The 16,637-nt window shown below is 38.0% G+C and overlaps 1 protein-coding gene across 1 annotated transcript in view; it reads right to left on the minus strand.

The window, feature by feature from the left end:
- Nucleotides 1-14,371, minus strand: part of hs3st2 (heparan sulfate (glucosamine) 3-O-sulfotransferase 2) — a 34,798-nt gene extending 20,427 nt beyond the window's left edge. Inside the window, exon 1 of the mRNA XM_086289657.1 lies at nt 13,404-14,371. Coding sequence (XP_086145783.1) covers nt 13,404-13,912 — 509 coding nt within the window. The 5' untranslated portion in view covers nt 13,913-14,371. The remainder of the gene's footprint in view (nt 1-13,403) is intronic.
- Nucleotides 14,372-16,637: the final 2,266 nt, after the last annotated feature.

Genomic DNA, 16,637 nt, shown 5'->3' on the forward strand with positions numbered 1-16,637 from the left:
ATTTTCTAGAATGAACTTAAACTTGTATGGCAGTAGTGCATGGAGAAAAATGTTTATTACCGAGTCGAATCATTTACCTAATGTTAAAATCTGTTTAGTGTAAACTCTTATATAATTATGGCTGAACAATGTACTGTTTCAGTGCCCTGTTATATAAGGATTGGTGTAATTTTTTTTAATGTCTTTGGATACAATGTTTTTAAACAGTCTTCATCTACATTACTGTTTAATTTAAGATCCAGCAAGTTAGATATGATGAATTTACTTGCATCATTTAATCACTTTTTAGATTGTGAAGTCCGAGCTAGTTCAGATAAGCAGCTCAAGATGCTGTGTGCCATACATACTTTAAATTCTTCACTTTCCTCATAATGGATTGTATTTATATAGCGCTTTTCGGGGCCCTCAAAGCACTTTACAATTCCACTATTCATTCACTCTCGCATTCACACACTGGTGGAGGCCCTGGGGCAGACTGACAGAAGCAAGGCTGCCATATCGTGCCATCAGCCCCTCTGGCCATCACCAGTAGGCGGTAGGTGAAGTGTCTTGCCCAAGGATACAGCGACCGAGACTGTCCGAGCCGGGGCTCGAACCGTCAACCTTCCGGTTACAAGACGAACTGCCAAGTCTTGAGCCACGATCGCCCTCATGTCATATATTGAATGCAAGTATCCAGTTTCGCAGATTGTTTAAGTTTCTTCTTCATACAACCCCTCCACCACCACGTCATCTACCCATAGGCTACTCTCTTCAGTTTTCTATGCAACATATTTATGGAACATGAACACCAAACTAACAATGTTCTGCTACTGATGTAAATTAATCAGTTCAAACTTGAGTTGTCCAATTGGAAATAATAAAAAAAAACAGGTTCCAGTGTTTTCAGATGTTTTTGTTTGCATGATTTCTTTGAACTGTACAAACCATTTGTCCTGAAATGTCCTGAAAAGCCAATACCACAGATGCACAGACCTGCTCCATGGCGTCTAAATCCATTAGCACTTTGTATTATGCAGGTAGACTGTGCAGAGAAAATGTTCTTATGCTGCGTGATTCTCATAATGTCTGTGACAATGCGCTTCCTAAAAATGGCATCTTCCTTTTTCCTGATATGACAGCACAGATCCAGTCTCCACTGGTGAGGCGGCTCTATTATTAAACTATCACTCACTTCGATTACAGCTGTGATGACATCTGATCATTAATCACCAGCAACAGAAGCCTGCCACCTCAAAAGTCTATTAAGAGTTAACAAAGGGCAGTCAAGGCGATTACAGCAAACCTGCGGCCAGCTCCGGCTACGTGAGGCAAAGAGGTGAATAACAATTCAGTGTCCTGAGAATCAAGCATCTACTTCTCTAATTTAATTGGCTGAAAACAGCAGACTAACTGAGTCAGATGTGTTGCAGCAGGGGTTCATTGTGACACCAGGCATGTCGTCAGCTATATTATAAAATCAAAACATATCTAATGCTGTACAATGCAGTACTGCAGCACTGGAAAAAATGCATGAAATTTTTAGCCTTAAACAAAATCCCATTGAACTGCTGTCATTTCAACTCAAGACCCCTGTTTTCCTTGAAATAACAATTATTCATGGTTTGGCCTGCAGAGGGAAATGACTGACACTTGCTCTCCTTGAGCAATAACACGTTCAATTGAACTGAGTTACGAGCTGTCACATTAACATGTGGCAAGGCAAAGTATCCATGGACACTGAAAGACACTGAGACAGACAGGAAAGCCTCTGAAATCCTAAACTGCATATTCTCACCGGAGGATTACAGCTCATTCCATATATTTTTTAAACTCTTTAAAATGAATTTAAAGCAGTTGGGCTGTTGCTGAAGTTCCAGCTGATGAACTGCTATATTCATATTTTTGCGTTATTTGTATATCTGCATTTACATGAAACCCACATTATGACATTGTGAATGTCTTATTCACTGATAAGCAGATTACATTTGTCCCTTCACACTTCCCCTCAGCTTCTCACCCAGTTGTTCATCTTTACAGCACCATCTTAACTGACATGAATCAAGATGCCATGAATTTACATCAACACAGAAGCCCTTAGCAGTTCTCTCTGAGTTTACAGTATAGCCTCTAGCAATGTGACAGTCAAGGATATTTATAAATGACGAGAAGCACATTCCACACCTTTAGAGCTTTTCGATGTTTACTTAGATGATGGGAAACTACAAAAGGAGAGAGCAAAGGCAGAAGAGGAAGCTCAGACAGGATTTGATCCCTGCTCAGCAGGGACACGCTGGGTTAGCCAAGAGGAGAAAGTTAACAAGCTGACAATTACTAAAAGTGAGCTAAAGATTGCTGACAGCAAAATATTTCCACAATCATAATGTCAAATGATAGTAATTTGAATCTTACTATTTAGTAGAGGGATGACTGAAACGAAAAATTAGAATATATATGTATTGTTTTCTATGCATCTAACGGCACAGTCACTGTCAGACATGTGCTGCTTGACAAACAATATATTTACAATATCACTACTTGTTTCTTAGAACAATTAATGGTTTTGCTGAAGTTTATGTTCAAATTGTCTAAAAAAAAGTAGTGTGTACCAGTAAACAACAAGCTTACCTGATTATTGATGGGTAAATGGTGGGTGCACAATATATAGGACGTTGACTCTGGTGACAAGGATTCACATCCAGGGTCATGCCTTCAGATTAAGCCTAAGAAAACTGCTTACATTATCGAAATGACAGCATGAACTATATGAACAACATTGTTCACCATGTTTAGCAAATTTTTTGGCTGGTTTGCTTGACCTGTGTTGAGTCTTCCCTTCCCCTACTGGTTTATCTGTTACTTATGATCATCCCACAGGTGTATCTGGTCTGATGAACTGCAAACCTATAAATGATGAGCAGGAAGTTGTCTTTGTCTCTCTCTCTCTCTCTGGATTAAATTAGAGCGGACACCAAATCCCGCAACAATTCTCAGGTTGTTTTGAGTCATTAATTTTGGTCATTTCTTTTGTTTCTTAACAAATGTGGTGATATTTCCAAGAAATCCTAGACTCTTTCTAGTTATGTTAAATTTCGTTTGTAGTGATACATTCTGGAAGCTTCTGCCACAAAGATAGCCAAAGGAAGTTATTAGAATTCTTCTTGAGGATCATGTGAATGAATTTCACAACAGTCTATCTTACAGGAAAGCCGGGGTTTAACTAAAGTTACAATACATTATCTGGGACTGAATCTGCAGAAAATGTCATGGTAACAGATATTTCTGTCTGGACCAAAAGCTAACCGGTCTGGGGCTTGATGTATGACTGAAGTATGTGCACAAAAAATATGCTTTTAATTCTTCCAGTTTCCTCATGAACTAGGAATATTGAAAAATGAAGAATGTGTGGACCTTGGATGTCTAAGACCATGCCCCCCCCCCATCATTTTCTTTACCTCTGCCAGCATCCTTCGCTCAAAACTTAGAGAACTGATATCCTCCATTATTTTTTTTTTATCCTTCAGTAGTTTTCGTCTGTCAGGGAAGCAGCCTGTTTTAATTGCAGTAACTGTGCAACAAATTATATAGTTATTTGCAAATAGTATAGGAGTTTCTGCAGGCATTTCCGACTAAAGACAGGAGTGAAAATCATCTTTGGGCACTTGTGTAAAATTTCACAACAGCTGATATTATAAAAATTATTATTATTTTATAAAACTGATGACACAAATAACACACATCTGATTCTAACTAGTGAATCTTCACATAGTTTTATGCATCTTGCTGCAGGTTGAACTGATTTACTCGTTACTAATCAATAATTAATAAAGTTGTGGTGGAAAATGTGATTTTTCAGCACAATACCTTGATCTATGCTGAGTTTATGCGTGATCAGATTATATCCTGAACTTTTCTATAAGGATAAAAGTGCACTCTCTTGGTTCAGGCTGTCTACGCAAAAAAAGTAGTTTGGTAATTAATGATAACCACTGCATGTCTCTGAGCTGCGCTACAATAAAGACAGCTTATTAATAATGCAGAGTTAGACTTGACCATCCCTCAGTCTATAATGCGTAGTTTTCTGTGTTAAATGAGAACCATCTAACTTTCTGTCCTCATCAACCTTTCTGATGATACTGTTCCAGAGTTCCCTGCCTCCCCGAGCCAATTAATGTGGACCAGGAGAATATTTGTAGATGCAGCCTCTTGTACAATTTCAACACTTTTCAGAGAAGCAACTGGAAGTGCTTCTGACTCCTGTGAAATCAATAGAGCTGAGATGCCCTTTTAAGTCTTGATGGTGTATGGCAAGGTTTTTTTGTTTGATCTTTATGATTCTGCGAGAATGGAGAAAGTGGTGAGAAACGTGTGAGGAAATTGGTGGCAGAGAAATGTCTGTTTCATCAGGTCCTGTATGGTTATGCGAGTACCCTCACACAAAATAAATGAGGCCATGTGTGTGTTCTGTTCAGGAAGCACAGTAATGAACACTGAACCATTTTTCTTCTGAGCCTAAATGGTCTGTCACACGCTTAATGTAACAAGACAGACTGTGCAAAACAACTGGCCACTCTACTGAAACTTAGGGGAGTTAATTTCGTCTCACATGTTCTATGTTTTTGACTGTTTCTCAGTTATAAGCTGCTGAGAATGAATGTAAATAGAAGAAACAAAAGAAAACGAGCTATGATTTTCTTTTGAAGGATCTTCAAAAAAGGATGTTCCCAATTTTAAAGGCATTTTTACATATACATGTACTGGCTATTTTACTAGGTACACCTCTTTGCTAATTTGTACAACTGCTTATTAATGCAAATAGCTAATCATCCAATTAAAAGCAGCAACTCAACGTCTTTAGACATGTAGACATCGTCAAAATTACCAACTGAAATTCAAACCAAGAATCAGAATTTGGAAGAAAGGTTCAAGTGACTTTGAACATGGCAGAGTTGTTGATGCCAGATGGGCTGAGTATTTCAGAAAATGATCTACTGGGATTTTTCTCATACAACGATCTCTAGGGTTTACAGAGACTGGTCTGAAAAACAGAAAATATCTAGTAAGCAGCAGTTATCTGGGTGAAAATAACTTGTTGATGCCAAAGGTCAGAGCCTGGCCAGATTACTTTAGGCTGAGAGGATGGCGACAATAAATCAAATAGCCACTTGTTAGAACAATGTTATGAAGATGGGGATCACACCAAAAAACAGGAAACTGAGACTAAAATTTGCACTGGCTCACCAAAACTGGAAAATAAAAGGAAAAATGTTGCCCCGTCTGATTAGTGTCAATTTCTGCTGCAACCTTTGGAAGGAAGGATAACACTCAACACATAACAGCTGATCTGTACCAATATCAAACCAAGTTTTTTGTTTTTATTTGGTATTAAAAAAATAAGTGGTTTAAACGCCACAGCATACCTCAGTGTTGTTGCTGAGCATGTCCATCAGTTCATGATTACCGTGTATTTATCTTCTGATGACTGCTACCAGAAGCATCTTTGTCACAAAGCTCAAATCATCTCAAACCGGTTTCTTTAACATGGCAGTGAGTTCACAGCACTCCAGATCACCAGATCAATACTTGGTTGAGATCTTTTAGGATATGGCAGAACGGATTACTCACATCTAGGGCTGCCACGATTAGTCGACTAGTCACGATTACGTCGACTATCAAAATCGTCGATGACTGATTTAATAGTCGACGCGTCGTTTGAAGCTTTGTAAGATCACAAAAGACGCAGGAATGAGTAGTAGGATTTAAGAGTGTAATAACGGACTGAAACAGAAGATGGCAGCACTGCATGTACAAGGATGCCAGCTGCCGTTAAACCCCGAAGAAGAAGAAGCTGTGTCCCAGAATTCATAGCGCAGCCCAGCTCAGTTTCCAACAATGGCGGCAGCTAGTTAGTTTTAATGTTACTCTTATTATTCTTTCTGGGTCACACAATAAACGTTTAACATATTTTCAGGCGAGAATGTAGCTGTGTAAACCTCAAATATCTGCTCAGTTTATCAAGACACCACATATTTTCAAAAGCGCTCCGACGTTTTCGGAGACGTCTGTTACCCACTAGCTCGATAGCTAGCCGGGGGCTAGGCTCACTAGCGCCGTGAGAGCACCGGACTCCCAGCAAATCGTTTTCAAACTCACCGCCGTCTTTCGCTACTCAGGTTAAACATGATATATAAGTCACTTAGATAACTTAAAAATGTTATTGTTTGGCTTTTTTCAGTATTTTATTTGTTCCTGAGTGAATCGGTTTGGCTGAGATTAAAGTTATAGTTTCTACACAACTGAATAAACATCAAGCAGACAGCTGATTATCAGAAGTGTGAGATGCTCGAGAATTTACTCCGGTGTCCTGTTATATTTTAGATAGCAAGGAGTTTATTAAACTTCACCGAAACAATCTGCAAATTTCATTAAAATTTAATAAACTATCATCTTGTCTTTATTTTTAGTTAGCACAGACCTTAAACACTTAAAGCTGTAAGCTAATGATAGTTATATAAGAGCAGATGCTGCTGGTGCAATAAGCTGTAGTTTTACGTCCAATGGATGATGATCTGACTAGTCGACTATCAAAATAATCGTTTGTGGCAGCCCTACTCACATCATAGATGAGTCCAACCGCAACTGTGTGATGCTATCATGTTACATTACGGTCAGGTACAGGTACAGGTACATTACGGTCCCTGACAGGACCATGATGGAAACCTGACCATAATGGGAAACCTGACTGTAATGACGAGGACGACATGAGTAGTAACGCCCCTAAGCAGTATTCTGGAAAAACTGAGGCACATTCATTTACAGGCTTGCTACACGAGCACTACTTGCGCAATAATATGTAGCACATGTGTGTATTTCTGGCAGAAAGATGTGGCGCTTTGTTCTAAACATTTCGATAGATTAATAAGGTCAGTGAAATGCTGCTGTAGGAGAGAACCACAAAACTCTGGCACTCTGCTTACGAGTCCCACATTAGTGGTCACAGTCCTGCCTGCATAGTCAAGTTGTCTGTTTCTTAACATATCACTTTGGTGATTTAGTTTAATACTCTACTCCAAACATTTTGCGCTGTGAAAGAGACACTCCAAATGCGACAATGGGTACATGTCCTGCCAATAAGTGTCCAACCTGCAGTCATTAATTATTTTTTTAGCTAGTTAGTTTTAAGTGAAATCTTCATGTGCTGAAAGGTAGGAGAGCAATAACAGTTATTAGCGATCAACCTGGTCTTAATGAGCGACTAAGCAAACAGCGCTCTCTGCCCCCAGAGAATATTATTATATTATTAACAGTTTGTCTTAAAGAGTGGATTGTGTTATCTTAACCGCCTGTTTTTGTTTTTAACTCGCCTTCCAAGTTCTGCACATCTCTGATAAATCACTGAGTGAATTTTAAGGCCAAAACTAACTTTTACACACAGGTAAGAGAGCGCAGACTGTCATTAGCATCTCAGTGGATTCCTTCATCACACATTACATTCAAACAGCTCTCCAACCCCTGATTTTAACACATGTAAATGGTATTCCAGGAATCTTTGACAGAAAGTATTATGACTGTTATGAAAACAATGATCTTCTTTGTATTTTGAATTTGAATTTTATTACAAGCTCAAATGAGGGATTTTTGCGTTTCTCATTTCATCTGCTGAGCTTCATTTCACCTGTTAATGATGTGAATAAGAGCCTTCTGCAGACAAGCAAACAGGAATGCACCATGAGGTCGCTTCTGTTTGGTCAGTGTTGTCCCACAATTCCAAAGACAGCTCCCACAAAACCCCAAAGTCCAAACAGCTGACAAGAGTTACACACCCACACACATATGTCAAGTTAACACTGGTCTAATACACTTTCATTTTTGTGGTTGCAAGTAAAAGTAGAGCTTGGAAAGACACCACCCTCTAAGGTACAGGACTGAAAATGACTTATAAAGTAGGAACTGTCCAAAGAACAGCTTTGAAATACATTCATAAAGTCTGGAGAGCAAGTAAAAAAGAAACTAGGTGAAAGTCGCTCCTCTCTATATGCAAAATATAGAGAAATTATGGGTCACTGAAGACTTTTGTACAATTTAAGGTTTTAAGAAACCTTAAAAGAAAAAAGAAAGAATACATCAAAATAATCATTTGCAACCTAACAGAAAAAAATGCTCCTAATCATAACAGAGGTCTGAAGAAGTAATAACCCAGCAAACAATAAGCTAAATGGAAAATTAAGTTTACCAGTCTCAGAAATGACCTCCACATCTGGCTTGGGATCTACGAGGAAGCTTGTATGCAAGAATAATATTTTTCTGTATTTCATTTTCCAGGAAATAGTTTTAGTGGTTTGCAGTATAAAATGTATAAATAGGCAAACTGACTGGAAAGTTTTATTATTTAATAAAACTTATTATTTTCAAAACATAACTTTTTGTATTATTGGGTGGGTTACAACGAAAGCTATCAAAATAATGTGAAATTCAATTTAGTTTTTTTATATACATCACCAAATCAGAACAGTGGCTTCAATGCACTTTCTTATAGAAGGTAAAAACCATACAATAATACTGAGAAAATCATCTATAGCGAACGATTCAAGTCAACGTTTAAGAAAGAGAAATGACATATAGTGAAATGTAGATCCCTCCCAAGGGAAGGAGGGGTGACTCCTAGCTGCCAGCTGACCTCTGGCTATTTTGAATGGCTGTATCTGTATTTCTTAATCTTTAAATTCAGGTGTTTTTCAGTCCTATTTGCCACAGATAAAAACATTCAACAAGTTCTGCAGTCTGCCTTTGTAAACATTTGTAAAAATAAATACATAAATAAGTAAATACAACAAAAAATAGAGTGGTGGTTCTAAGGAGATCAGTGAATTTGAGTACCATAATAGGGAGTCATGATTACAAGTCACTTTGTCTTCCCTTTTTAGCTAGTCTACAATCAACTGTAAGCAGCGTTACTGCAAAGTGGAAGTGTTTAGGAACCACAGCAACTCATTGGCAGACCATGTACGGTGTGTGGGTGTAACCAACGGCACATCTTTCACGTTAGAAAAATCACACGGCACACCACCAAACAAAAAGCATAATTTTTCCCTGCATATCTGGTATAGTGGAACTGGTTCAGCTTGTCCCCAGTATACCCTTTTTTCCTTTCTTCTGACCACTACTCATGCTAGGGCCTTCATCTGGGTCGGAATTTTCTCCAGGACCCAGGTCAGATTGACTACTTTTTCTTTTCAAATACTAATCTATTGCCTGTTGCATCTCACAGCGTGTAATTTCTTCTTCATCTTCTTCTGTTTTACTGGCAGTTGGTAACCCATTTAATTAGAGCAGGTAGTTGTACTGCCCTCCAGTGGAAGAGAAAGTAATCATTCTGCCCGTTACTCACGCCAATTGCTTAGAGTACTAATCAGGTGGAAGCAGATAATCTTCCACGGCACACCTGATCATTTCTTGCAGCACACAGTGATTGGGAAACACTGGTGTAACGTATACGAGGCTCAGTACTCTTGCCCAAATAGAGAACATTTGTAATGGAAAGTCAAGCAATAGCTTTCAAAATCCTTTACTTTAAATTAGCAATGGAGAGCCACATGACTAATGTGGGTAAAATATGTTCATTTACAACTTCTCAAATATTAATGATGGTTTATTTTCGCTTTTCATTTCAAACATGTCTGACACTTAAATTTTTTTCATCAAAATTTAATATTTTTTGAGTGAATCATTTGATTTCTAAGCAAACAGTGAAAATGGCTGTGAAATGTCCTAACGCCAAGAATGACATCATAAAATGTATTTTTAAAATAATTTTCACCAAAGTGCAAAATCCCAAACTAATTCATGACTATAAGAATTGAGCTACTTATTAAAGCAACTGATTATTATTATTATATATATTTTTATTATAAAAAAATCAAATGAGGTATGATCTATTCAATAAAACTGTCCAATATATTAATATATATTTAAATTAAACTGCAATGACTTATTAATATTCACTTGGATAGGCTAGAGTGGGCAGCTTGCTCTTGAATAAAGGGGATACCACAAGCTGTGGCATTTTCAGTTTGTCTCATTGTCTACTCTGAATTTGAGTGCTTTTATTATTACTGTGGATTTATAAACACTACTCTTAAAATTTTATTTTATGGATATTTAATTACATCTCACCTCAGTTTTTTTTATTATTGCAAATTAGTTTGCTTGTTGAATTAATCATTGCAGGTATTAAACACGCAGATGTTTTGTATTGTATTTATTGCTTAACGAACAAAAGTCAGTTTAAACTTGTGCAGAGTTTATTTTGTTTAACGTCCTGGCTAAAGCCGGAGATACGATGACTCAGTACAACCTGTGATCGCTTGCAAAATTTTACTAGATGTTGTGAACGTCTGGTGTAACATTTTGATTAGTTGGGACCAGATTGTTTTATTGTTTATGATAATTACAAATTAATTATAATGTATTGTTTACTATAATTAAAAAAAACAGCTGTTTTTGACACACAGTGATAAACAAATATGCCAGTTGATACGTTGTGTTACTGGAGAGCGCTCTGTTCTTTTCAAGGAAAATGCATACAGCCTATATAAATGCATTATCTTCTTTGCCTTTGGAGAGAAATGACACAATTAAATGAAATTTGATGTGCTGCCAAAAACCTAAACATTGTGACACATAATCACCGAGGGCCAGTCTTACACAATGAACATCCCTCAGTAACTCAGTAAAATCCAGTTGAATAATAGTTGTTTTAGCCTTAAACAGTACCTTGGACACAAAGTTTCAATTAATTAAGTTGTTATCTCGTGTATATGAACTGTCAGTTTGCCACAAGTGTGCAACATTTTAGCTTTGTAATTTTTCTACAAGTGCTTCATATCACTGAGAGACCTCGGTTTATTTATGTGTAAATTTGGAGTGACTCAGTGACTCAGAAGCAGAACTTCTAGTATGGCAGTTTGCGTACTAATGATGTGAACAGTTACTGTTGTGTATCATTAAGCTGTATTAAATGCCATATTTAGACAATGGGAGGTTGCTGTAGTAAGCAATGGACTAGCAGAGGGTCAGAAGCGTGATTGTTTTGTATTGAAATTCAGATGTTTGGTTCTTCTGTAATTGTATTGTTGTTGTTGCTGTGTGGATGCTCGTTATTGTAAGGTCTGTGTATGAATATACTATGTGCGACTGGCTCAGTTGCATTATGTCTACACTGTGTTGTGTGCAAGTGTTTTCATAAATTAGCCACCAGTTTCAGCAATGAAAAGATGCAATCCTCTGGGCCTTTCTGAAAGTTTACTGGGTGCTTGCTGAAGTGTTTTGCCATCTTATCACCTCATGCTGTTTAACTGCTTCCAAGATTTTGCTCCTTTGTTTGTGAATGCATTGTTTCTAAATCAATTTGATTTGCAAAACACATAACAATAAAGACTCCATGTCCATAAAGAAACTGGTTAGAAAGTTCGACCCCACTGTTTCAAAATTAAGTTCCTTATTGAGCATGCAAACACAATTAAGTCACAATATAAGGTTCATAACAAATGAAAGCAAAAATAAGATCAATCTCAAAAAGTGGTAAAGTCTTTAGTAACGTGAAAATATTGTTAAAAATTAAAGTTTTACTATTTTAACATTGCTGGGGGTTTCTGTGTTACCTTTTATGTCTTTCTGTGATAAGTTTTTTAATATTAGCCCCTGGTTCACTAGATTGGGATGAAAATGATTTTCAGTTCTCTTTGCATCAGTAGGAATCTGCTTTTGTGATAATTCCATTGTATTAGAAGTCTTTAGGCCATCATTGTGCGCGCGCGTGTGTGTGTGTGTGTGTGTGTGTGTAGGTGTGTGTATGTGTGTGTATGTGGGTGTGTTGGCGGTTCTCTTATGTTTGCATCAGTACAATTTGTTCATACAGTATTCAAGAAAAACACATGTATTATAAATATGGAGTTCCAACATATTCTATGTGGAATCCACAGATGATGAATATTTTCATCAAAAATCATTTTTGGTAAGGGCTATATTTTTTTATTTTGCAACTTTATACACAACTTTAATTTTAGGAAGGGAAAAAAATCTGGTGTGAAATGATGACCTAATAGTAAATTGGATGTACTGTAAAAAATAAAAAATAAAAATGTTGGTGTAGTAGTAATAGTAGTTGTAGTAGCATTAAAATTACAAGTTAATTCCAGAGATGTGAAAATTTCAAGTTAAAAGATGTTAACATGAGTTATTTTAAGAATTAGCTGCCAATCAATCAATCTTACAGCTTTTAGCAGCTCAAATTCAAGTTAAACAAGAGATTTTATTGTCCAAAACTTTAGCATGCAGATTTTCTGAATGTGCTTTAATCTTGCTGCTAAAAGCCAAAAAATGTCTCAAACTGCATGTCTGAAGACATCTGAGAAAACATGAACTGAGCCGTGATGGACAGATACTCATATACATGATAATTTGCTGCAGTCCGTGGTGTTCATTCCTGCAGTGCAGCCTGAGAACAGACTTCCTCCCTGTTTTGCAAGCAATGGCATGCACAGTGCTGATGCCATAGTAGGTACGTTTTTGGGAAGATGAGCTTCAACAGTGTGATGTGATGTGAGACAACAACCATCAAGCTGTTTTGGGGAAACACTTGCAGACTTCACGCTTTCATGGCAATTAGTGTGCTTTTGGTTTTGAGGATACTTTTTACTTTCTGCTATATAATCAATTTGTTTCTTAGAGTTTAAGATTTGGAAATGCTCTGTGGGTTAAAAACAAGTCAGAAAGGTGTCGTGTCAGACTTATAAAAGGCCATGCAGATGGGAATCTAGTGAACACAACACACCTGTAGGCAGAGATGAGCCCTGGGCTTGTTGTGCTTGTGGGTCCTTTCACCTGCCAATGCAAGAACATTCTGTGCTCTGGTGCAGCCTGTTTGAAAGGAGCTGCGGGCTGCCTTTGTCAACTGTGGTGTTGACTGTGATGTGTGTGTATGTGTGTGAACTGCATCAGTCTACATCAGCCTCATGGCGCTGTCTGCTCAGCACCATGGAGCTGTGACAGCTAACATGTGCATGGCTGAAAAAACACAACATTACACCTTGTAAAAAAGTAGAGCCAGTGTATGTTCTTAGAAGCTGTGTTTGTAATACCCAACATGTGTATGTGTTTGTGTGTGTTGTAGTCCCATCAACTAAGCTCATTCAAATAAATTTTAGCTTATTTAACAGAGAGTAAATGATAAGTGCTTTAATTACGCAATTTTGCTTTCCAGAAATCCACTTTAATGGACCTGGAAGAGCTCCCGTATCATAAACCAAGTCATAAAGACAAAATGAAAGATGTGCGATATTTAGCCATATCGATGACAACAATGTAAACGTGCTTATCTTAGTGAAAGAACAATTAGTTTTCAGTGTTTGCTTCGTTTTTCTCACCTGTACCAATCTAATCCTCTGTCATAGTTTCTGTCGAAAAAGTGCGGCTCTGTTCCAAGTGCGCGCACATCTGGATGTATCCGGATGAACTCCAACACCGCCCTGGTTCCTCCTTTCTTTACACCGACTATTAGCGCGTTGGGCAGCTTCTTGTTCCCATATTTTTGCGCAACACTCATGTTTTTCAACTTCGCGTCAGTCCAGTGACTGTCAGAAGAGGGGGCTTTACTTTGTTCGCGGAGATCGCTTGCTCCTCGCTGGGCAGCAGACTCATCCAGTGTGGACCTGGCTTTCAGCAAAGCGCAGTGGTCCAATTTTCCAAGAAGTTTCTTCCCTCCTGCGTTCTTGCCTGGCGGACACCGTTTCCCCTCGTAGCCCTGATTTGTCATGATTGTGCCGCGACAAAAAATGATATTATAGCATAAATAGGTGCAAGACAGTGACACGGTGAATATGAAGGCGAATCTGGCGCTGAATCTGTTCGCAGATGAAAGGAACCTATGTGCCATGTCTCCATGGGTTCAAAGTCCTGCATGATTTTCCATGGAGCTTGCCTCCTCTGTTGGTCTGCGGTCGGAGTCCGGTAGTAATGTGGGTTCCAAAGTCAGACAGGCTGGCATATGAGGATAGGGGTGGTTTCTTGGAGGCATCAGCTGCGCACAAGTCGTGTTATTTCTTTTCATAGGCTGCTCAGCCGAATATGATCACAGCAGAGAGAGAAAAAATGGGTCACTCCTTTAAACAACTTGTTCTTAAGTAGTTTGAAGAGAGTCATTTGGATCAATTACTGATGGCACTGTCTCGAAACGTATACCGAAGGAATTCGACGCCCATCATTACCCTCCTTCTCTTTTTCTCTTGTGTCAATTGTGTGAGAGAAGAAAAAGTCCAAGGCGTCCTCGGTGTCTCTGAAACTCTTTGTAGCGCGAGCGTTCTGCTTGCCTTCGTGGGGATTGTGATGCCTCTCCCTTTCATAATGAAGTTGTGAAGATATATGCACTTAGACTACCAGGTATAAATATTTAATCAACCCTCTGACGTCATGCACAAGATCATAATTCTATATACGTTTATCTTTTAAAGGAACATCCCAAATATTTCAGGCAGGGGAACATTTCAACGTGGGTTTCATTATAAGTGCGTGCAAAAGGTTGAGCCTATTGAAACTTGAGCCCATGATGACGTGTAGCTTCATAATATCTTGCAAATCTGCCCTAAAAGTTTGACACTAAGCAACTTGCGAAAAATATTTTATATAATATGTGGAACATTTAGGCGAGGAAAAAAGAGTTAGAGGAAATTAAAAAGTGATGAAGATGGGTGGGAAAGACTTGTTGCAGCCATGGTGACTCACAAAGTTAATTTCATGAAATTATTTTGTGTGCTGCTTAAATCTGGGTTATATTTTTGTGCTCTTTCTTTTCACCACCCCATCCTAGGCAGCACACACCACATACTGTGTGGAATAATGCAGCCATAGCCCCCTTCCATTTGCCAGATCTGGATGACAAACAAGCTGTAGCAATTTTCTTGTTACCCAAAAATGAACCAAATAAACTGAAACTTAATCTATTCTGGGCCCGAATTAATGTGTATGGTGGCTCAGATCTCTTAGAGCCAGCACTTTGACTTTAAAGCTGTTCTCAGCTGCTTCTAAAGCCATAAAGTAAGTTTCCTGTTGTGCGTTACAAATTTAACTTCTACTTTAAGCAAAATGACTAATCAAGGTTGAGTGGAATTCTCTACATGTCGAGTGTTTTTTGTACGCACACCTGAACATTAGATCACGTTTCCTCAGTGTCGCTACAATAAAAAACTGGATGTGGGGTGGAATGCAAAGATATTTGTCTCTTTCAGTGTCATGGTCAAAGTTTGTTTAAATATGTAGGAGTGGATAGATTTCTAAAGCAAAAATATCAATGTAATATATTACTATTCTGTTTGCGTCTCCAGCCTTGTGCAGATGCATCCCTGCCTTTTTCATGAAGTTTGGGATCCATTTGTAGCAGCTGTGTGTTGTATCGGTGTCCTCTGAAGCACAGTCTAAGCAACAGAAAGGGTGTGAAATGGTTGGAAGGGGAGATATTCAGAGCTGAGTTATGTAGCAACATAGAGCTGCTGCTTCAAGGCACAGAGTCTACAAAAGAGTGAAGCACGAAAGTGAAAAAGTTAGTTTTATAAAGGATTTTAATGATAAAAGTGTACTCAAACCGTAATACATAAAACTAAATAGCAGCTAGGTGCATGGAGGTGAAGGTGAAATTCCTCATAAACAGAATGAGGCAGAAGCTTAATATTGAGTATATGCATTTTCTAACTCTTAAACTGCACACAGAACTAAAAGGTCACATTTAGTATCTATATGTGCATATAGTATATTTTCCCTTACTTAATCATTAACTTGCTGCTTTAATTTAAAATAAATATGTAAATAGGGATCATGTTGCACAGAAAAACAGCCAGTTTTTATTAATTAAAACACAAAGTGGTTGAATATACCTCCTGCTCACATTGCTTACAGCTAATAGATTTAGTCAATGTGGGATTGCCATTGGGTTTATATTGTTTGTTGCTACCTTTGACCTATGCAGAAAAAAGGCTATGTGTATTTATGATTAGCATTGTTAAACTGATGTTTTCGTCTGATTAATGGTGTATAAATGTATTAATCAACCAGTATGGCTTGATTGGGTGTGTGAATATATGGACACGGTCTTTGTACGGTACCTTTTTAAATACACGTATCAGCAGTAAGTGAGAGAGTGTGTTGGAATTATATTTGTTCTTTGGAGCTTTTCTTCCAGTGCACCTGTTGCCCATTCAGAGATTTTTGCAGAGATTTTGAACAACTTGCTTATTAATTAATTCAGAAAACATCCACATACATTTTGGAAATATTGACACACAGCAGACTCAGTGCTGTTTTATAAACAGACTGCATTCAGGGCTCCTTGGGGTTTTCCACCATGCTGCTTTGCTGTGTTTTTGGAAACAAACAAGTGGCAAGTTTTTACTTCTACTGCAGCTGAACAGTTTTAATGAAATAATCTGTCAGCCCCCCTGTGCTGCTTACCAGACAGAATCAGTTCACCTGAAGCTGATGTTGGATGGTGTCCAGGGATGTAACCAGCTCCAAAACATTTGCAACTCAGAAATGCATTTGCTTTTGCCTTTTTTCCACATTTGTCTTTCTGATTTCAGCTCAAATACGGAAAAATAGTTAATGTTGTTCTT

The sequence above is a fragment of the Aulonocara sp. 'chitande type north' Nkhata Bay genome, linkage group LG4, assembly GCF_057382095.1.
Source record: "Aulonocara sp. 'chitande type north' Nkhata Bay isolate Kocher_YH1m ecotype deep benthic linkage group LG4, A_spYH_male_GT1.1, whole genome shotgun sequence".
NCBI lineage: Eukaryota > Metazoa > Chordata > Actinopteri > Cichliformes > Cichlidae > Aulonocara > Aulonocara sp. 'chitande type north' Nkhata Bay.